Source organism: Cnephaeus nilssonii (genome assembly GCF_951640355.1).
Source record: "Cnephaeus nilssonii genome assembly, chromosome: 22".
Classification (NCBI taxonomy): domain Eukaryota; kingdom Metazoa; phylum Chordata; class Mammalia; order Chiroptera; family Vespertilionidae; genus Cnephaeus; species Cnephaeus nilssonii.
Genome location: NC_137093.1, coordinates 12115621 through 12137913, shown reverse-complemented (window position 1 = coordinate 12137913; position 22293 = coordinate 12115621). Strand labels below are relative to the sequence as shown.

At 38.2% G+C, this 22293-nt stretch overlaps 2 protein-coding genes across 4 annotated transcripts in view; one reads left to right on the top strand and one right to left on the bottom strand.

The window, feature by feature from the left end:
* Nucleotides 1-791, bottom strand: part of KNTC1 (kinetochore associated 1) — a 62180-nt gene extending 61389 nt beyond the window's left edge. For both annotated transcript variants that reach the window (XM_079762721.1, XM_079762722.1), the window contains exon 1: nt 665-791. The gene's annotated coding sequence lies outside the window, so the exon portion shown is untranslated. The remainder of the gene's footprint in view (nt 1-664) is intronic.
* A 248-nt stretch (nt 792-1039) lies between these two features.
* On the top strand, nt 1040-20245 carry RSRC2 (arginine and serine rich coiled-coil 2). 2 transcript variants are annotated; one of them, XM_079762825.1, is made up of 10 exons: nt 1040-1180; nt 5467-5623; nt 6904-6947; nt 9324-9535; nt 10301-10504; nt 12032-12154; nt 14254-14333; nt 14765-14997; nt 18286-18375; nt 19137-20245. In XM_079762825.1, exons 1-10 carry the CDS (start codon nt 1175-1177, stop codon nt 19314-19316), a joined length of 1329 nt encoding a protein of 442 aa, XP_079618951.1. In that variant the 5' UTR covers nt 1040-1174; the 3' UTR covers nt 19317-20245. The 2 variants fall into 2 exon arrangements, with proteins under 2 accessions (XP_079618951.1, XP_079618952.1); XM_079762826.1 differs by having other exon boundaries at nt 9345-9535; nt 19137-20243.
* Nucleotides 20246-22293: the final 2048 nt, after the last annotated feature.

Genomic DNA, 22293 nt, shown 5'->3' with positions numbered 1-22293 from the left:
ATTTTACAGATGAGATTAAATAAACGGCCAAGGTCACCTAAAGCGAGTAAATGATGTAGCGAGACAAGAAAACGCCAATCTCTTGCCTGCTATGACCTGTTATACTCCCTCTCTACGAAAAAAATTAATAAACGCACAAACAATTACAAACAGGTGAAGTGTATCAAGTAAACAAAACGGTGCTAAGGGATGGGGAGGTTCTCTTAAGGAGGACCTGTTTGGAAAGGGAAGGATGTGATATCTAAGCTGAGACCCGAACAGCAAGAAGCCAATTATGCAAAGTCTCAAAGGCTGGAACGAGTTTGGGGCGAGAATGTTAACAGTGCGGGAGCTAAACGAATCCACGACTTCGAGGTTGGGTTTATCCTCAGGACAAGGGAGAAGACACTAAGCAGACTGAGTGATACGATTTAACTAATGACGTGGGAGCACTTTGGCTGCTGGCTGAAGAAAAGATTCGCAAATTAAGCGAAATGAAACAGTATCCATTAGACCACCGTCCATCAACATCAGCTGGACGCTGGGACCAGCAAGAACCGACTCCAACCTCTCCCACCAGAGTTTGGAAGGGAATACACCCCAACCTGTGCTGAGGGCGCTGCTACTTCGACCTGGACCCACTCCCAGTCCCTACAGCAGCGCGACAACCCCCCACCCCCCTCACCTGCAATTGGAGAAACTAAAGCGGAACACTCAGGTTCCCAGGTTCAGAGCCGCTCTTTCGGACACCAACCGGCCTTAATGTCTTCAGGTTCTAGCCCGACTTTAAATTGGCGGGAGAAGACCAAGCCCAACCCCTCTTACGGCGGCTGGACAAGGCCAAGATTGCTGTAGAATCGAAATAGGAAGTCGCCCCACCCTAAACCCCACCCTTTCCGGTCGCCTGGCTGAGCCTCCTAGTCTAGAGCAATCTTGGCTCCGCCCTCTTCCCAGGCTTTCCACGCCCCCTTCCAAAGAGCAACCAATCACTGCCCCGATCACCACGTTGCTATAGAGAGTCTTATCACCACCCTCTTTCCTCCCAGCAAGCAGTGCGGAACGCCGGGCCTCTTCCCCTTTGTGCCATCCGGGTCTTCTTTGCCCGAGTTGTTCAGTCTGTGGCGAAGCGTCAGGGCGACTATTACTGTTGAGAGCGGCAAGTAGAGGAGCCGCTCTAGCGGCCAGGACTCTGACTATGGAGGTAGGTGCTGAATCTGAGTTGGAAGCCAGGGATATTTTCGGCTCCTCTCAAAGAGTGCGCGAACGGCTGCCGGAGCTGTTGTCCGCGCGTGTGTGGACAAAATGGCGCCGCGGCCTTCTTCTGCGCCCGCCATCATGGCTGCTGGCCTCAGGGAGGGGGACTAACGCGGTGTCTGGGGGTGGGGAGCTGCTAGGAGTGTCTTTTTCCAGAACTTTCCTTTTTTTTTTTTTTTTCCCTTTCGACCCGCAGAACTGCTTTCAGTTAAGCTTAATTTCTCGGGTCATTGATTTACATGGAGTTTCATTAAGGACTTGGGAATACGTTCGCGATGGGGCAGAGAGAAAAGTGATCGGGGTCGTCTGAAAAATTTTGGGTCAAGTAACGGTCTGAAAGGGATAGAAAGGTGAAAAGAGCAGTCTTGTAGCGATTTTTTTTTTGCTTACATTCAATAAGATGATTCTAGTTGCATAATTTCAATTAGCGTTTCGTCTGTGTAACCCTTCGTTTATTCCTTCCTGGAGAGGATGTTGGTGGAAGGGAGTAAAAATTCTACTTCATTAGAAAAGGCTTTGGAACGACGAATTCTGATTGATGCTCCGTTTCCGGAGCGCCTCGTGATATAATCAGTTTGAAGTCTTGTTGAAACATTTTAATCAAGCCATATTTTTGGATCGTTCCTTTAAATTGAACACTTTTAGGTGTTCTATTTAACCTTAAATTTAAAAAAATAAAGCTCTTAAGTGATCTCTTCTGAACATTAAGCCTACTTTGGGCTTAAGATGCCCGAACCCGATGGATCTCGTTACAGTAATGCGTAATTACTTCATTTTTACTTGATCCCATTAAAAGAAAAATGCAGGCATTTTGCATTCCTTTCCAGTGACTAAAAAGATTCTCATTTTCGAAAATAAATAGTGCTGGTAGGCGTAATGAAAAATACGTAGTTTACTGTTCCTAATAGTTGGGATATCAGTAATTAGTAAGGATGGTCTCTCCCCCCCCCCCCCCCCCCACACACACACTGAATTGCTTGAATTTGCAAATTTTTTAAAAGAAAATAAGGTTTCAAACAGATGGCAGGCTATTTCGTATTTATGCAACTAATCAATTTAATGTTTTCCTTTGTTAAAAAGGCATAATTCCTGGAGAAGTGGCCTAGTATTAAATCCAACTATCTTCTTTGCACTGGAAAAATATGTGTATGCTATGTCTTGAGTGTTACTAGGGTTTTAAACCAAATGTAAATTTTAAGAAACAGTGGTGGCCTTCCACTAGAGCAAATGCTGGAGTACAGGGCAGTTTTGCAGTTAAGTTGAAGGTGTTGATCTAGAAGTCCCTACAAAATTAAAAGCTTAGAAATTTAAAAAGGTTTTTTTTTTTTTTTCATTCTCACCGAGGATACTTTCCCCTTGAACTTTAGAGATAGTGGAAGGGAGGGGGAGAGACTAAGAGAGAAACATCTATGCCTCCCTCCTCACCCCAACCAGGGGCCAGGGATTGAGCCTGCAACTGAATGAGGTATGTGCTCTTGGTTGGAATCAAACCTGGGACCCAGTCCGCAGGCTGAAGCTCCATCCACTGAACCAAACTGAGTAGGGCAAAAGCTTAGAAATTTTTAGAGAAATGTTAATATTCGATTGGTGGGGGGTGATAGTTTCATTATGCTAGTTTAAAATATGCTTGTGTAAATAAAAGTTTTGCATGAGCTACACCGCTGCCTATCGTTCCTGTCTGTTTAGTGATAGGGTGGTTTTGTTGTCCTGTGGTGTGTTTACAGATGAAAATGGCTGTTGGGTGTAGTTAGGCAGCCTGTAAGACAGGTGCCTTTCCTTAAGCTAAGGGCATTGGACTTCCTTTTTGCCAGTCTTGCGTGATGTTAAGCATGTATTGCTAAATAAACCAAGAAAACTTTCATTGCCTGGCTAGATGTTGACTTTTCGGTGGAAAGGTGGTTTTCAGTTCACTGTAAAAGTGAGCTGTGCCAGTGGTTCTGGAATGTGCTCTTGGTGTGTCAGGCACCGTGAGAAGTGACAGCAATGCTCCCAGTTTTTGCAATTTCTTATTTACAAAGTGTAAGTTTTACCAACACTTAGTATATCAGGGATATATCTAAAAGAGTCCTTAAGGATAACCAGGAGAACAAGAATTTTTTTTAAAAAGGATCAATGTTGTGAAAATCAGAATCCTTAATAGTTTGATACAGCACCATTTATTAATAGTAGTATCATCTTTAGATGAGTCAGCTAATGTTGCTGGATCTCATTTTTAAAATGAGAAAGTTGAACTCGATTCTAAGGGATGGAAGCCTTTCAGCACAAAAATTTTTAATTTATTTTATTGATTGATTTTTAGAGAGAAACATCGATGTATTGTTCCACTTATTTATTTATGCATTCATTGGTTCTTTCCTGTATGTGCCCTGACCAGAGATGGAACCTGCGACCTTGGCATATCACAATGATGCTCTTAACCAACCAAGCTACCTGACCAGGGGCCTTCTGTTTCTTGCTGGGGTTTTTTGGGTACCATTGTTAGAGGCTTCACACATAATTTATGTGTTTAATCCCAACTAGCCTGTAAATCCTTCCTTTTTAATTTATAATTTTATTCCTGGAGTCTAGCATGGAGTTTGGCACATTTTTATACTCAGTAAACAATTATTGAAATTAATGCAACCTCTCACACCTCATTTATTAACAGATTTACTTGGAGTTTGTTTTCTGAACTAACCTTCCTAAGGGGAGAATTTTGTTATGTGATTATTCTTGCTGAAAATTTATAATGATTCTCTATTTATCCAATTTGGCTTTCTTCTGTAAAGGGCAAGATCATAAATATTTTAGGCATTGTGGACCACATAGAATCTCTGTCATATTCTTTGCTGGCTGACTTGCTTGTTCACTCCTTTTGACAACCCTTTTAAAAATGTGAAAACCGCACTAGCAGGTTTGGCTCAGTGGATAGAGCGTCTGCCTGCAGACTGAAGGGTCCTGGGTTCAATTCCCATCAAGGGCATACGGCCGGGTTGTGGGCTCGATCCCCAGTAGGGGCTTGTGAGAGGCAGCCGATCAATGATTCTCTTTCATCATTGATGTTTCTAGCTATTCTCTGAAATCAATAAAAACATTTTTTAAAAATATACAAATCATTCTTAGCTCAAGAGTCATATTTTGCCAGCCCCTGTACTAAGTAATCAACTCCCCAGGCATATTAATCTGACTCATTTATATCAATTTCTTCCTTTGTGGTACTCAGGTTATTTGTAATTTGAACCACACTGTTCAGCAGAGCCCCAGAAATATTTTTTAACGGAAAACTAATAACTAGAATTCATTTCTTCCTCAAACATTTATTTATTTCTTTGCTGATTACTATGTAGTTATGTGCAAAGCAGTGAAATTGCCTTCTGTAAACTGGAAAACAAAGTGATATTTAGATGACGAAATCTAGTTTGAGGTATATGGGGTCTCTAGGAAAGAGTATGTACAACTAGCTTGACTACTGTTGTAAGTTTTTTTATATTGTGATAACTTAAAAACTGCTTTAAAGCAGAAAAAAACTTAATGTTTCCATAGCATGTGTGAGGAGAGGCAGACCATATTTTGCAGCAGCGCTGTGCCAAGGGGCTGTTTTCATTAAAGAGGGTTAATGAAATTAAGATTGGGTTCTCAGATGGGTAAGTTAATTTTCTGTTACTCTTTTTAGGAGTATTCTCTCTGCTATTTTAAGATTTTACAGTATGGGTATGGAGTCTCTTGAACAGCTCATTTAAAGGTATTGTTAAAGTTGGCTAATTGAGTTCACAAATTTTAAATGAACTAAATTTTCTCTATTTGAATGTTCATTGGAAATAGTTGGAGCCCTTCTCTTCCCCCTTATTTTGAAAGTTATAAAAATAATGGTTAAAAATACATTAGTCTAATTGCATATGCCTTTGTTATTGGGTTAGTCATTTCGATTTATTCATGCTTATTTATCTTCCCTTCCCTCCCCACCCTTTTTTTTTTCTCTCTCTCTCTCTTCTCAGAGAGTAAGGGAGAGGGAGAGAGATAGAAACATCAATGATAGAATTGTTGATTGGCTGCCTCCTGCATGCCCCACAATGGGGATTGAGCCTGCAACCTGGGCGTATGCCCTGACCAGGAATCGAACTGTGACCTCTTCGTCATAGGTCGACGCTCAACCACTGAGACATGCCAACTGGGCTCCCCACCCTCTCTTTTAAGAAATTGGTAATATTTTAAATCTAATTAAGAACTTACAATCATTTTCCTTTAAACTTTTAGGCTAGTGATACAGAGCGAGATGGACTAGCCCCAGAAAAGACATCCCCAGATAGCGATAAGAAAAAAGAGCAGTCAGATGTATCTGTTTCTCCTAGAGCCTCAAAACATCATTATTCAAGATCACGATCAAGGTCAAGAGAAAGAAAACGAAAGTCAGGTATGAATTGTTGAAAATGGTAATAAACACTACTGGCATTTTGTTACAGTCTGTAAACATGTATAAGACAAACTGTTTTTTTGATATAATTAACGTGTTCTCCCAGTTTAGAGATGGATAATGAAAACCCATTGGTAATTTTCTGGAGACCTTTTCAGTTATGAACAATACAAATATTCTAATGTAGAAATTTTCTTGTTCAAAGGCTACAATGTATATTTAAATTTGTGTCATAGTGACTACTTGTTAACTATGATGTTTAAATTTCATTCTTTCAACAATGACAAAATATGTTGAAAATGTAGTGTGGACAGAGGTATATTATTCTAGACTTATTTAATATCCTTTTGTAAGTTACAAGAACATTTTTAGCCTTGGGCTTTGTTTTTTGGTGTGTGTTTGTTTTCTTTAATTGATTTTTTGAGAGAGAGAGAAACATCAGTTTGTTGTTCCACCTATTTGTGCATTCATTGGCTTGATTCTTGTATGTGCCCTGACTGGGGATCGAACCCACAACCTTGGCAAATCAGGATGATGCTTTAACCAACTGAGCTACCCGGCCAGGACTTCACTTTTTTTTTCTTTTCTTTTTTTTTTATGTTAGAGTATTTCTGAAGCAAAAAGTTTGGCATTTAGAAATGCACCTTATTCATTTATTTAAAAAAACTAGACTGATGCATTGTAGATAGCATGATGTTTTGCTATTTTTTTAAAAAGTATTACTATTTAATAAAGAGGTTAAGTGAGAAGTAGAATAGTAATGAGTTACAAGTTTTAAGACTTGAGCTCTAGTTCTTTATCCTTTGTGTCCATATTATAAACAATTTTGATTGGAAGTTTTTTTAAGCTAGTATCTGTTTGACTACTTATACCAAACATAAAATATAATTTTACCTGTTTTCCTTTTGCTTTACTTGGTTTTGTTCTTAATTGTTTGCCTCTAACTTTGCTATGGACCAGGAAACATCATGGGTAGGCTAATCAGATTGTTTTGTAAAATATTAAAAGTGTAAAAGACAATGTCTTTTTGACTTGTCATGGAACTTTTTTTTCTTCTTCTGTCTCTTGATTATATTCTGGTTTGTTCATATTGCTCGATATGTCCTAAATATGTACAGTATTAATGTAGTAGAATAATCCTACTCTGCTATAAAAAATAGTTTCTGGAAGAGACTAGTAAGTCAAATGGACTGGAAATTGTTCTTTATATGAGTATTGAAATTTGTGTTTGAGATGTTTCTGTGTCTTTGTTTATGGTGAGTATTTGTGTGTCTTCACAGATAATGAAGGAAGAAAACACAGGAGCCGGAGCAGAAGCAAAGAGGTAATTAACACTTTGTAGTGAATAGGCAGTTTAAAGTACTTGTAAAGTATCTGGTAGGAATGTTTGTGTGTGAATATGTGATATTGTCAAGGTAAGTACCAAAACTTGACATTTAAAAGGTTTAATTGAATTATAAAATAAGCATGATTTGGATTCATCGTTTTTCAAGAAGATAGTTGTTTATATGAAAAGTTCATTCAAAAACTATTAATTTTATGTTGTGAAAGTATTCACAATAAAATTTTCATATGAAGAATATAATTGGATTTTTAGGCCTGTCACACAGAGCTTCCATTAATCTGAGGTCCCGAGTCTCCTTATGCCTGATAACCATTCAGGATTTTTAAATAGCAATACACTAGATATCTGTGGGCTACTTTTTCTTTATGGAAGATAACAAGAGTCCTCTTTTCATTAGTTAACTATAGTTCTATTTCTCTAATAGTGGTATTGAATTTTGAAATAAAAGTATCGGTGAGGGACAGCTAGAAAAGTGGCAGTGATAGCACAACTTGAGGAAAAAGAAAGGCAGCAGCTCTATTGTAAAGGAGTTAACCCACCTGAGAAGACAGAGCGAGCCAACAGGGATAGCAGAAGTAGCAGCCAAAAAGTGCAGAGTCTTATGGGGGCTGGGCAAGGGTCCTAAAACAAACATGGGCAGGGACTTCACCTCTTCCCCTAATGGAAGCTCTGTTAAATTTTTAATTTAGGAGAGTTTTTGTGAAAATGACTATTTTGTTTAGCTCACATGATAACATTTCTATAATAAATCATACTCAGCGTGCTAATGCGCGAAGAGACTGAACTGAAGACGCTGCAGACTCAGATAGCAAAATAATAAGCCTACTTCATGATAAGGTAACTATTAGTCATTCAAACTCCTATTTCCCTTAAGTATATCTTAAATCAGTTAAGGGTTTTAATGGTTTTTTTAAAAAAATTAATAGTATTGTTACAAGTGAAAAACTGGTTTGAAATAAACTCTAAAACCTTTGGAAGTTTAACTACTTAACACCTTTACAGTTTGCTGCTGTATGGCAAAATCAAGGGAATATTTTTTATAAGCTCATTATAGAGAACTGGCAATGAAACTAAAATTTAGCTGTGTCTCCAGGTCTCTTATTTTTACTGTCATCATTTTCAGATATATCATCATGCATGTTCTAAAATGTTTGGCCAAGTTTTTGTTTTCAAATTAATCTTGAGTGTAAAGAAATAACTTATACCCTATTTTGGGAAACATGAAATAAGTGTCCTATTGTAGAAAAGCAGTGGGCTGAGCATCAGGAGAACATGGGGCCTGGTTTCAGCTCTGCTGCTGTGTAGCTTTGTGACTAGATTTTAGTTTTGTTATACATAAAATAAGAGGAATTAGAGGGTCTGAGTTTCCTTCCAGCTTTAAAATTGTGATTCTGAGATGTCCAGGATTTTAAACTTTAGCCACAAGATGGATTTGACAAATATTAATGTGGGGAAATCTAATGTTTTACATTTCTGATTAAGTATGTGAGTGTAGGATGGAGACTTGATCATACTATTTTAGCTCAGTCTCTGAATGCATATGTTGTGAAAACAAAAGCCTTGGTTTTTAATCTTTCAGAATACAGGAGAAGTATATATTGTGTTATGGTATGGGGATTAATTGTTATATCTAGTTTGATTGCATAGAAATTAAAACAGATACGGTTGCCATTTTCTATCCTAGGTACATGAAATGTAATAGAACTCCAAGCCTGTTGGGATATTGCAAGATGAAAAGTGATTGCCTCACAGTTTAGACATTGGGAGAAAAATCAAGAGACGTCTTTTAGAAAGGATGTTGCAATATAGCTATAAAAAGGACACTTCAGCTCTGCGTAAAGTAATTTGAAATTGCAGAAAATATTAATACTTAGTAAAATTAATTTTACTTAGCTACCTAATTTGAAATGCACTTTCTGGTGCATTTCTTTGTGTCCTTATTATCTTTATTATTGTTAACTATTTAAATGTCAAATAATATTACGTATTCTGGATTTATAAGTTGATGTATATATTTGGTCGGTTCGTTTAAAAGGTTTGTTGGAAATTTTTCAAAATTTTTGATACATGTGTACTTCCCGTATTTTAGATAAAAAAACATTAGGGGTTCATATTTTCAGTGTTGAAAATTGTTTTAATTGTGGTATTGAAAATATTTGGGGGAGGAAACTGCCTTTGGGGGGGTTATAAAGAAAGGGTAAAATTAGTGCTATACATCTGCAACATGTGGGTGATTTGAAACTAGATTGTTTTTTAAATTTGCCACATATTCCTAAGGTTACTAATGTTGCATCACAACATTTTTGTCTACTGATACCCATACTAACTTTCTTTGTTGCACTATTTTCCTGAAAGAACCAACTTCTTCTTAAACAGGCAAGAAGACATGAATCCAAAGATAAATCCTCTAAGAAACACAAGTCTGACGAACATAATGACAAAGAACACTCTTCTGATAAAGGAAGAGAGCGACTAAATTCATCTGAAAATGGTGAGGACAGACACAAACGCAAAGAAAGAAAGTCATCAAGAGGCAGAAGTCACACAAGATCTAGGTCTCGTGAAAGGTAACTAGTTCTGGTGTTTATAAGTACCTTCTAAAGAGCTCCCTAAATTGCATAAAGCTTCTCATTACCCATCACTACCCCCAAAAATCTTAATTAGAACATGGATTTTTATTTATTTATTTTTCCTAACTTGACTATTCCTGTGCTCACTGGTGCCCACTAAAAGAGATCTTTTGGGCTATCTTTTGCAGTGAAAAAAATTCTATTGCTAAACCATGTTTATATAATTTAAACAATATAACAATCTTTTTACATTGCTGATACAGAATTTATTTGCTCCTGAATTCTAATCTAGATGTTTCTCTTGTGGTATAGATGAAAATGCAAAGATTTTTGCGGTACTGGGTCATGGCTCCAATTTGTGGAATTTTTGGTTTTTGCTTTAAGAAGCGAGTATTTAACTTGTTTGGAGATTTCTGTGGGGAATATGTAGTAGATTCAGTCAAAATTTTTCAGTAGTAGATTTAACGTGATTATGTTCTTAAATTTTATAAATACTTTAGTAAGGCAATAGGTTTTAAACTATTAAATCTTAAATTGGGGTAGGATGCTTTGCTTTTTTTGACGTGTTTGCTAAGAGACATCAAGAACAAAGTTTAATTTTTTATTATAACTCTTCTTTGAAAACCTCAAACTATCTTTTCTGTACACATTACAGTGTAGTTTATTGTATCTTGACTGCATACACTACAGATAACTAATTTGTAACATCTGTAAGTTGAAAAGACACACTTCTAACTACAAATTTCTGTGCTTTAATTTCAGGCGTCATCGTAGTAGAAGCAGGGAGCGGAAGAAGTCTCGATCCCGGAGTAGGGAGCGGAAGAAGTCAAGATCCAGAAGCAGAGAGAGGAAGAAATCACGATCCAGAAGCAGGGAAAGAAAACGCCGAATCCGATCTCGTTCCCGCTCAAGATCAAGACACAGACATAGGAGTAGAAGCAGGAGTAGGACAAGGAGTAGAAGTCGGTGGGTATTCACCATCTTGGTTAAATTCAAATAGGCCCCTCGCAGGCTCAGTTTGTCTTCTCTCAACCTGAGAATATTTAAATTGTGGGTCAAAAATTATTTACAGAATAATCACATCCTGAGAAAGAACAGACCTAAATATTTATGTGGCATTCTTTCATAGTCTAATTTGATCGGATTTCTGTGAAGTGCAGGTGTGAATAAAATCATTTTAGTTGTTTGATACACTGAATTCATTGTGCTTGTGTTATAATGACAATAGCTTATTGCATTCCTACTCTGTGGTATATATTATGGCATAGTTCTTTCTGTGTATTAGCTCATCTGATTCTCAAAACAACTGTTTTGTGGACTAGGCTCATCAGACTTAGGTTGAATAACTTGCCCAGAAGCCCAAAGTCAAACAGTTATTAAATGATAAAGCCCAGACCCGTTCCCCAATGTGTCTGAATGCAAAGTCAGTGTATGTTCTTAACCCACCGTACTATATATTCTATCTCAGATACCCAAAAAGATGAGTGTAGTTTATGCCTTATAGAATTGTAAACCTAGAACTTATGTACTGTTATTAACCAGTGTAACCCCAATAAATTAAATGTTCTTTTTTTAAAGATGCACTTAATTCAAACCTGTCTTGATTGAGAGGAGGCTTTAATTTGCTGAGACAGGACAATAAGGAGCATGGGGGGAATTCTTAATATCCAGAGAATATGTCCTCATTTACATAAGAATATTACAGTGTACTATATAGTCACAGGTACTGTTACTAAAATGGAAAAGCTTTGTTAATTTTTTATTGTTTAAATCCGTCTAATGGAAATATAGATAAAAGTGGACTTGAGCTTATTATAATAACTTGGTTTATTACTTGTTTGATCAGTTTATCCATTTATAATCAGTAGTTTTTGTAGTAGGTTACTCATTTGAGCTTTAACAATTGTAAGATTTAGTTAATCTAAGGTACGTGGTAATTTGATCATTAATTTTTTAAATTGCCATTTGGGGAATTCAGATCGTTACTTATGGTATTTCTAGTTTTGACTGTTGATACTTTTTATTCTGATCAGTGCCTGTCTTTTGTCTTTTATATGTCTAATTCTTTGTTTTAGAGATTCATGCTTTGTATTTTTTAAAACATCTGTAAATTCATTCATTGTAGGTTAAAAGGCTAGGAACATTTAACCTATCCATCTTACTATTATGCATTCTATATATTGACCTACACAAGTATAAGATGACTAATGTACATGGCTAGTCTTTACAACGTTGGGTGTAACGGCAGCAAGATTGGAATTAAGCTAAATGTCCAACTATAACAGGGCTGGTTAAATGAACTTAGAAAATTAACCATACACACAAGGAACTTAGGATATCTGTGGAAGATATAGGACAGGCTGAAAGGAAAGGGTTGAAAATATATTTCCTGTGCAGTTTTATTTTTGTTGAACCATATAAATATAATTGATTTTGATTCAATGAAGTTATTACTGGGCCATACTGAGACGTGTAAAATATGATTTATTACAGAGATAGAAAGAAGAGAATTGAAAAACCAAGAAGATTTAGCAGAAGTTTAAGTGGAACTCCTAGTCCACCTCCCTTCAGAGGCAGAAACACAGCAATGGATGCACAAGAAGCTTTAGCTAGGAGGTGTGTATATATTCTTTTTATTTGATCCATTTTTTCCCCTTTTCACCTTGAAGTAGATGTTCAATTGTGTGGACAAAATGAATGCTTTCAGTCAGAGAAGAATGGAAATTGTTAAATATAGCCATGAATGCTGTTGCACCTCTGTGATCTAGAACTAAGTAAGTAGTTTACTTCTTACTCTAAACATTCGCTTATTACACAACTGTGGAAAGATTCTACAAGGGTTCCACTTTTTCCCTTCATGATTAACTAATTTTTCTCAACTCTAGACTCCTAAATATTTTTAGTTCGGAATTGAAATTTTTTTAAAAATCTTAAATCGGATTTCAGAACTTGGTTGAGTTTGCCTCAAACTGCTTTGTGGGGTTTTTTTGTTTGTTTTTCTTCTTCAAGAAAAGAATCTCTGAAACAATAAGTAGAATTTTGTCATTGGTTTCCTTATTATAAACCAATTAACTTGATATTGTAAATTTTACTCCTGAGAGCATAGGGAGACCACTTTATTTTTCCATTTTCTAATGGTTCAAAGGTGTGATTGGGACCACACACAGCAGGACTGACTGACTAAAATCTGCAAAACCATCTATAGAGACACGAAGTAATCCCAAGTCCTTGTTTGCAGGTTTTCCTATATTCTGAAAACTATACTCTTGATTTTGACTTTTTTTCTTTATGAAATTGAGTTTGTATTTTTTTTCCATTACAAAAATACAGTTATCAAATGTAACCTGATGGGCTGCTGCCCTGTGAACCCAGCCTGGCAGAAACTCCAGCTGAGCAGCAGCAGCAGCAAAGGTGTGAGCTCACCCCTTCTTCACTCCATTCACCTTAGTGAATGGTATTCATTCCAAACTTGCAGTGGCCATTTTATATGTGCACCAATAGTAGTCAAGCATATTTTCATTCAAAACTAAGATCAACAGAATTAGGAAATAATTTACCACAATATTTGAACTAATTTATAAAGAATGGTCCATGAACTCTGACCGGTTTTTGGTGTGTGTGGTTTTTTTTTTTTTTTAAGTCATAAAATTTATTTACTACACATTTATTTAATTTTTGTATTTTATTAAAATTGAAACTACCTTCTAAAAGTTGGGGTTTTTGGTTTTTACTTAAAAAATAATCTACAACTTAACAACCACTGTTTTTACTACTTGGTAGTACCACATTCCTTGCCCATTGATAATAACACACTCAAAGGGAAAGGGGGTGGCATTTAACTTGTAATTGGTAAATCAAGGAATTCTTCAAAGAAAAGGGTTTCTTTCAGGAACTCATTATGAAGATAATACTACTTAGGATTTTCCATATAGGGCATACGTACTGACTTGGCAGCACATTTAGTGTGTGTATTCATTAGTGAATTTAATGTGAGCCAGAGATATGTTTTTATTTTGGGGGGATGAATTTGCATTTCATGTTTCTAGTTCCTTTGCTAATGATAAATTCTTTCAGTTGCTAAAAGTCATTTCCTAATACTGAGGTTTTTTCCCTCCTTTTATTAGATTATAGAGAATAGCAGTATGGATTTGTTGCCTGTATTGGGAGGAGGTTGGGTTGTTTTGTTTTTATTAATTTGAAGGCTATATAATAAAGTCTATTTAAGTGCAAAAATCATTGTCTGCATGTAGATTGTCCTTACTCTATATCAGCCTCCCCCAAGAAGCATTTGGTAAATCTTTAAGCCTTATTTACTTACTACTTAATATACTCTAAGACTTACTCAGCTCTCAGTGTTATTTGTAAGATATCATTTTGTCCTTATTTCTGTAACCACTGAAAAAAATTGAATAATTTTTATTTTTAAACTATACTCTGTGGGAACTGTGTGTGAAAATTATTCCGGTTTTGGGCTATTTAGTGAAATTAAAAATATTTAATACCAGTTTTAAAATATTATTAACCTGTGACTGATAGCATCGTAACAGTGATTGCATGGTTGCCCTTTTTTTCCACGTGCAGATAACAGTTTGGGGGAGTGTTAAACTTAAAATTCTAGACGTGTTTTGTGTCTGCTTGTGCACATTCAGAGAAGTACAAAGATAAATACTGCTTTTATATCATTATTTTAAATTTCTGTACACGGTCTTTGACAGGTTGGAAAGGGCAAAGAAGTTACAAGAACAACGAGAAAAGGAAATGGTTGAAAAACAGAAACAACAAGAAATAGCTGCAGGTAATTTTTTAACACTGCCATTTGTGGGAATAATGCTAGTAATTTAGAGAACGTTTTAAACTTGTATTCTGGACTGACCGAAAAATGTAATTAGAAGTCTTTCTGTTTAGTATTTGTTAAATGTGCATAATACTTGTTTTAATATTTTTAAATGTTTGTGAAATGTCTGAAATAATTTTGTAAACTAAAGAACCATACAAATAAAAGTTTTTATAGTGTTTATAAGTTTGCATACAAGCACCGAAGTTCATTTCCTTGAAACTAACTTTTTACTATTTGCAGAATTCTCTTCATTTTCAAAAAGTAAATGAAGTTATATATAGAGGATCATATAGAAATATATGTATATAGCAATAAATACACTCCATGAATGTTTGTGAATGTTTCTGCTTTGTAACCTAATGCCCAGTCATACTTCTTTCATCTTCCAGCAGCTGCAGCTACTGGGGGTTCTGTTCTCAATGTGGCTGCCCTGTTGGCATCAGGAACACAGGTAACTCCTCAGATAGCGATGGCAGCTCAGATGGCAGCCCTGCAGGCTAAAGCTTTGGCAGAAACCGGAATAGCTGTACCTAGCTATTATAACCCAGCAGCTGTGAATCCAATGAAATTTGCTGAACAAGAGAAAAAAAGGAAAATGCTTTGGCAAGGCAAGAAAGAAGGGGTAAGTTCTTCTATTCCCCTCTTTTGTCATTTATTCCTAATTAGCAATTGCTTAGGAAAACAAATACGAAATGGAAAATATTAGTCTGGGTTTTTCTTCTGAGAACCTGATTAGAATAGTTTAATTTGCCATAGTTATTTATTACTGGGGGGGAAATGCATGATTTAGATCAGGCTTTCAAAGCAAGCCAATAATATTATATATTTACTAGAGGCCCAGTGCATGATAGAATCATGCACGTGTAGGGTCTCCTACACACTTTCACTTTCGATCGCGGGGGAGCTGGCTGCCTGTCCGCTGGTGCCGCCACTGGCGATGCGAGCTCAGCGTCCTGCCGGCCCAATCGGCTACCCCGGCCACCCCGTGTCCCGCCCCCTGCGCCTCCCTCTGGCCCAATCGTGGGCGTAGCAGAGTGATGGTAATTTACATATTACCATTTTATTAGGTAGGACTAGAGGCCCAGTACACGAAATTTATGCATGGAAGGGGGGGTCCCTCAGCCCAGTCTGTACCGTCTCCATTCCAGGACATCCCTCTCGTAATCCAGGACCGCTGGCTCCTAACTGCTCACCTATCTGCCTGCCTGGTTGCCCCTAACTGCCCTCCCCTGCCGGCCTGGTCGCCCCTAACTGCTCTACACTGCCAGCCTGTTCACCCCTAATCACCTCAGCCCCCGCCACTGTGACTTTTTCTGGAAGGATATCCGGTCTAATTAGCATATTACCTTTTTATTAATATAAATAAGTATTTGTCATATTATTCTCTACTTTTCTATATGTATTTAAAATACTCCAGAATATTTTAAGCAAATAAAAAATGGTCAAGTTGCAGAAAAATAAAAGTTTTGAAACACAACCTGGTAGGCTTGAAAGCAACAACATTTGTGTAAAAGGGCATAAGCTACAGTCGGCAACAAAACTTGTAGTTAGGATTGCTTGGTTAATATTCTTTTGTTGGAAAGGTGTGGTTTGGGCAAAGGAGAAAAGGAAACCAGCCCTATAAAAGGGAATGTCTGATTGGGCCGTTGACACAGCAGAGAGGGGCAGGTATGGCAAAGTTTCAGGCTGTCCCACAGGCAAGGATGTCTGTGTGTGGGACACCGAAGGACACCCCTGAAACAGAATTTGCTAACACAATTGCAGAGCTCAGGAAGAATCACTATTTAAAACTATTATTTCCCTGACATATAAAATATACCTGCCCTCTTCTGAGCTTCCTCTGCCCTCCACTTAATATTTGGCTATGGCCTTCTTTTCGTGTCAATGAACTGGATGTACAGGTATAATTTTTAATGGCTACAGTGTTATCCCTGACTGTTTGACATTACTATGGTTTACTTCACTACCCTTTATTGTGGGGCAGGTTGTTTCCGGTTTCCTCTGGCATCAACGACTACAGTTAACATAATTGCTTATTTGACTGTTTACTTAGGACACATTCACAGATATGGAATTCCTGGCCCAAAGCTAAATCATTAGAATTTTGAGCCACATTTCCAAATTGACTTTCTAGAAAGTGCTTCTGTTTGTTTAGTTCATTGGTTTTAAATCAGATTATAAATGGGGTAAGAGAAAACTGTTCAACACGCCTTTGGCAAATTGCAAATTCTTGCTGAACTTAAGCGACCCCTTCCCAGCATAGCTGTCTGCGTGCCTTTCAGGGCACTTTTGAAGGAAGGAAAGGGATCAGGTGCCCCTATGGCTCTCCTGCGGGGATAGAGCTGGAAAAGCAAAGTTTCCCAAGGAGGTGGAAGTGCAGCCGGGCCCCTCCCAGCTCGGGGAGGGATGCGCCCGGACACTCCTTGTGCTCCAGGGCTGGGCTGGGGTGGGGCAGCTGGGCCGTGCCCCCTCTGGCCACATCCCCGCCAGCCCTGAGTAGTAAGAGCCCCTGGCGACCTTCCCTGTCCCCTTCCCCGGGCGGGTGGGGACAGCAGGTGGTGGGGAGACCATGCCGTCGCGCCCAGTCCTGACTCCTGAATCCCACATGCTGTGTTACTGAGAAACCTTAGGTGGGGACAGGCCACTGGGCACAGGACCAGGAGGATCCAGGCTGGAGGGTGAAGTCCAGGGAGGCACAGGTGGCTCAGCTGAGGGCCCTGTGTAGGTGTGAGTGTGGGTGTGTCGCTCAGGTCCATGCTCATGCACACACCCACATGCCCACACTCCGGCTCTGCACCCTCGGCCAACAGGAACCTCCGCAGAGCCTGCCATGAGTTCAGATGCGTCCCAGCACCAAGCAAATCTGAGAAAGTTTACCCAGACTGACACCCCACCTCCCTCCTCCTGCTTCCTGCCTCCTGCCTCCCACCACACGCATGAGGCGCCCCAACTCCATGCACCTCCTGGTGACCGTTTGTTTGGTTGTTTTGGACGTGAACCCACAGCCCCTTCCTGCCACCAGTCTGGTTATTTAGGTCGTGATGGCCCCTAGCTTTTTATATAGGACAGTGATGGGCAACCTTTTGAGCTTGGTGTGTCAAACTGAGCATAACTCGGGTAGTGTGTCACTTTGAGGAAAAAGCATTATTTCGCAAATGTCTCATCCTCGGCATGCGGCTGCCTCAGCGGCCGCGTGTCATCAGAAATGGCTACGTGTGTCAGTGCTAACACGCATGTCATAGGTTTGCCATCACTGTATTAGGATTAAGGGAAAAGAGGCTCCATAGCTTAGGTGTGTTTTTTTCATAAGATATTAGTATGTTATGGTGTACAAATTATTTTTCTTTGCTTCATTCTATAATAGAAATCTTAATCCTATATAATAAAAGCCTAATAATGCTAAGTGTCCCACCGGTCAACCAAAGCTTAATATGCTAATGATATGCTAAGGCCCTCAACTGCTCACTATGATGTGCATTGACCACCAGGGGGCAGATGCTACGACCTGTAGGTTAGCTTGCTGCTGGGATCCAACCGATTTGGACTGAGCGAGACAGGCGGACACACCTGGAGTGAGATGGGCCAGACATGGCCTGGAGCCTTCCAGCGGTCCCTCCCCGGCCCTGATCATGCACTGGTGGGGTCCCTCGGCCTGGCCTGCGCCCTCATGCAATCCGGGACCCCTCAGGAGATGTCGGAGAGCCAGTTTGACCCGATCTCGCAGGCCAGGCCAAGGGACCCCACTGGTGCACGAATTTGTGCACCGTGCCTCTAGTATAATTACAAACTCCATTGATATAATGTCATAAAATGCTATTGTTTCTTTTCATAATATATTATGGAAAGATTTAATACCCTAGTAAAAGGTATTTAAATTTTGCAATTCTAAAAGTTCACTGTTTCTTAATAGGACAAATCCCAGTCTGCTGAAATATGGGAAAAGCTGAATTTTGGAAACAAGGACCAAAACGTCAAATTTAGGAAACTAATGGGTATTAAGGTGAGTATATACACTTTCTATTAAAATCATACATACTTTTAGGGTAACATTGATTCTCAACTTCAAAGTTATTTCTGTGATGTATCATCTCTGGGTACTTTTTTATTTGTTTATGTTCTCCACATTAATTTCACAGAATTAACTAAAATATTATTATCACTGGTTGACAACACAAATTATTTTACTTAAATTAACAGGTTTATTGATTATTACGTGTATTTGTACCTTAGGTGAACATTGAGATCATAAGCTTCTGTTTGTGGAAAGGAATTAATGGATTTGCTTAAAAGAAAAAAACACTTCTCATTTTAAGGTTAATGCTACCTGGTGGAATAGAACCCTCTTGATATTTAAAATTTCAAAGAAGCTTTTTTTTTTTTTTAACTGAGTTTTTGCTGAGTAAAGGGTAATAATATAGGTACAGTGTTAGACTTCATGGAAAGTTTCCCAATGTTCAGACATTGGTCATTATTAAGGAAATTAGTTTTTCATTAAAGGGATATTAAGCTGCACTGAGCTGGCTGTTTACACACTGTCTGGCATGTGCTGCACGTTCTTCATCATGGCCATCCACTAGAAGTTGATTTTTGTTACATCCCAGTACCTAGAAGGAACACATGTGCTGAATGAATGAATGAATGAATGAATGGAGCTAAGTGATTGAAGTCAAATTATGTATCCCAAAAATGTAATTTACCTGTGAGAGAAGCACTTTTTATTCCTATCAAATTCATTTTAATAATATTTTTCTTTCTGTTTAGAGTGAAGATGAAGCTGGATGTAGCTCAGTTGATGAAGAAAGTTACAAGACTTTGAAGCAACAGGAAGAAGTATTTAGGAATCTAGATGCTCAGTATGAAATGGCAAGGTCACAGACCCATACACAAAGAGGAATGGGATTGGGTTTTACATCATCAATGCGAGGAATGGATGCAGTTTGAAAAAGATCTCTTAATGTTTGGAACTTTCTAAACTTCTGGTTCTGATGTCAGGTCCTTGTTCACCAAACAGCTAGCATTCTAGCTTGCATGGGTGTTGCATTGACTTTAATTTATTGAAAAATAACGATTTTTTTTGTAAATATCAGATCAGTGATACTGGTGTTAGTGTTGTAATTAGGTTAAACCCACTTCCATTAAACTTGACAGGACTATAGAAGGACAATATTTTTTAGTTCATGAATTCTACTTTCAAAATATATATAAAAACTGCAGGTGGGATAAAAATCTCATACATGGATTTTTTCGTGTCCGCTGTCTTGTGTACTTTTGTACTTAACCTTGTACAGTTATTTTCATCTCTTGAAACATGAAAGAAATGTTATGTAGATGTTCTTTAGAAGATCTGGCCATTTGGTACATACCAGCACAAATAAGCTGGGTGGTGATGAAAATAAAAATGGTTTTCTCAAAACTGGTGGTAATTTAAGTTACCTGGCATTATTTGAATTTATTTTATGGTTTCTGTAGCATTTTGCAATTGCTATTAGAAAACACTGGCTAAAAAATTCTTTTTTTTTTTTTTTTTTTAAATGCTTTTGGAAGTACCATAGCAAAAATGTAAAAGGAAGTTGGGAGTAAGTAAACTTATTAAAATACTGTTTTCCTACTATTATAAGGGACAGAATTGGTGTACAGTATTTGTTAAATATTCCATGTTATTCAGGAGATAGATTAATACTTTAAAGGGATGTAAGCACTTTTATTTTAATAAAGTGCCTTATAACAAGTTCTTTGTATTCCCTTTGCTCATTATCCATTAGAAAGTAAAGTACTAAATATTTGGTGATGGAGGGGACTACAGAACTTGTAATTCATTAGCTTTCCCTAGAAGAATCCTTTGAGGAAGATTGCCACAATGTAGTAGCACAATACTGGGTAGTGATAAAATTTAAACCTTTATTATTTTCTAAAATATATTTTTACTGGTTTCAGAGAGCGGGGGGAGAGAGAGAGGTATCAATGATGAGAATCATTGATTGGCTGCCTCCTGCATGCCCTCTACTGGGGATCAAGCTGTTATCCAGGCATGTGCCCTTGACGAGAATTGAACCTGGAACTCTTCAGACTACAGGCTGACACTCTCCAGGCGTCCTCAAACTACGGCCCACGGGCCACATGCGGGTGTTTTTGCCGTTTTGTTTTTTTACTTCAAAATAAGATATGTGCAGTGTGCATAGGAATTTGTTCATAGTTTTTTTAAAACTATAGTCCAGCCCTCCCAACGGTCTGAGGGACAGTGAACTGGCCCCCTGTTTAAAAAATTTGAGGACCCCTGCTCTATCCACTGAGCAAGACCAGCATGGACAACCTTTTTTTTTTTTTTTTCTTTTTCTTTTCAGAGAGGACGGGAGAGAGAGAGAGATAGTAACATCATTGATTAGAGAGAATCATTGATTGGCTGCCTCCTGCACACCCCCTACTGGGGATCAAGCCCGAAACCCAGGCATGTGCCCTTGACGGTAATTGAACCCAGGACTCTTCAGTCTGCAGGCCGACACTCTATCCATTGAGCCAAACCGGCTAGGGCTAGGGACAACCTTTATGTTTAAAAACCAGAGTTACTAAGTGATCAACTTGCTTGTTAGGCATGTTTTTGTGAAACAGGAAAATCAAGTGGTTGTATCATAAGATTTTTAATGGATTTTGGTAAGTGTTTAAATTAGTTTTCCCAGAGTATAACAATTCTGGAGAAATGGTTCCATGTTTCAGTGACAATGATTTTTCATTTTGGCATCACAGATAAACATTTTTCAGTTTTATGTATACCTTCTCTAATCAATTTTCATTAAAAATTTCCATGTGCCCTGACCAGTTTGGCTCAGTTAATGGAGCGTTGGCCTGCAGACTGAAGGGTCCCAGGTTCGATTCCAGTCAATGGCATGTCCCTTGGTTGCAGGCACATCCCCAGTAGAGGGTGTGCAGGAGGCAGCTGATCGATGTTTCTAACTATCCCTCTCCCTTCCTCTCTGTAAAAAATAAATAAAATATATTTAATATATATATATATATATATATATATATATATATATTTTAAATTTCCATGAGCTTTTAAGGCATAGTGGATATACACTGAGTGGCCAGATTATGATCTCTGAATGCATAATAATATGGCCACTCAGTGTATATATTCTATATAAAATCCTATATAATAAAAGGCTAATATGCAAATTGTCCCCTCGACCGGGTGTTCGACCAGCAGGCAGGCCAGCCAACTGCCCATTTCCCCGCCCCCTGGCCAGGCTGGCCGGACCCCACCCATGCACGAATTCATGCACCAGGCCTATATATATATGTGTGTGTGTGTGTGTGTGTACACTGAGTGGCCAGATTATTATGCATTCAGAGATCATAATACGGCCACACAGTAACTGCTTCCTGTATTTCTCTACAGCAGCGGTCACCAATCAGTGGTCCACGGATCACTGGTGGTCTGTGAGGTCCGAAAGGTTGGCGACCGCTGCTCTACAGTATTTTAGGAGCTTGCCCTTTAATGAAAGACATGGTCCATCTTGCACTCATCTAGTGCAGTGTTTTAAAAATTGGTAGCCAAGTTTAAACAAATGAAACTATTATATCTAAAATAACCAGTAGGTAATCAATACTTTTAGTTAAGATTTTACATATTTATTTTCATACTTAAGTGTTTTAAATCCAGTGTATATTTTCTTAACATCCTAATTGGGACCAGCCATATGTAGCCATGGGCAACCATATTCAACTGCAGATCTAGAGGGAGGTAGATTGGTAATTGTAAGTTGTATAATTAAATTTTAAGAAGCAATTATTGGAGTCCAGGGTTGGGAGACCAGTTAACTGCTTCACACAGTTGGAAATAAGTTTATATGGGAGGCATACTCCATAGATTTGATTTTATTAAACCTTTTGCTACCCCTTTTTTTCTGTATGTTACTGAGCT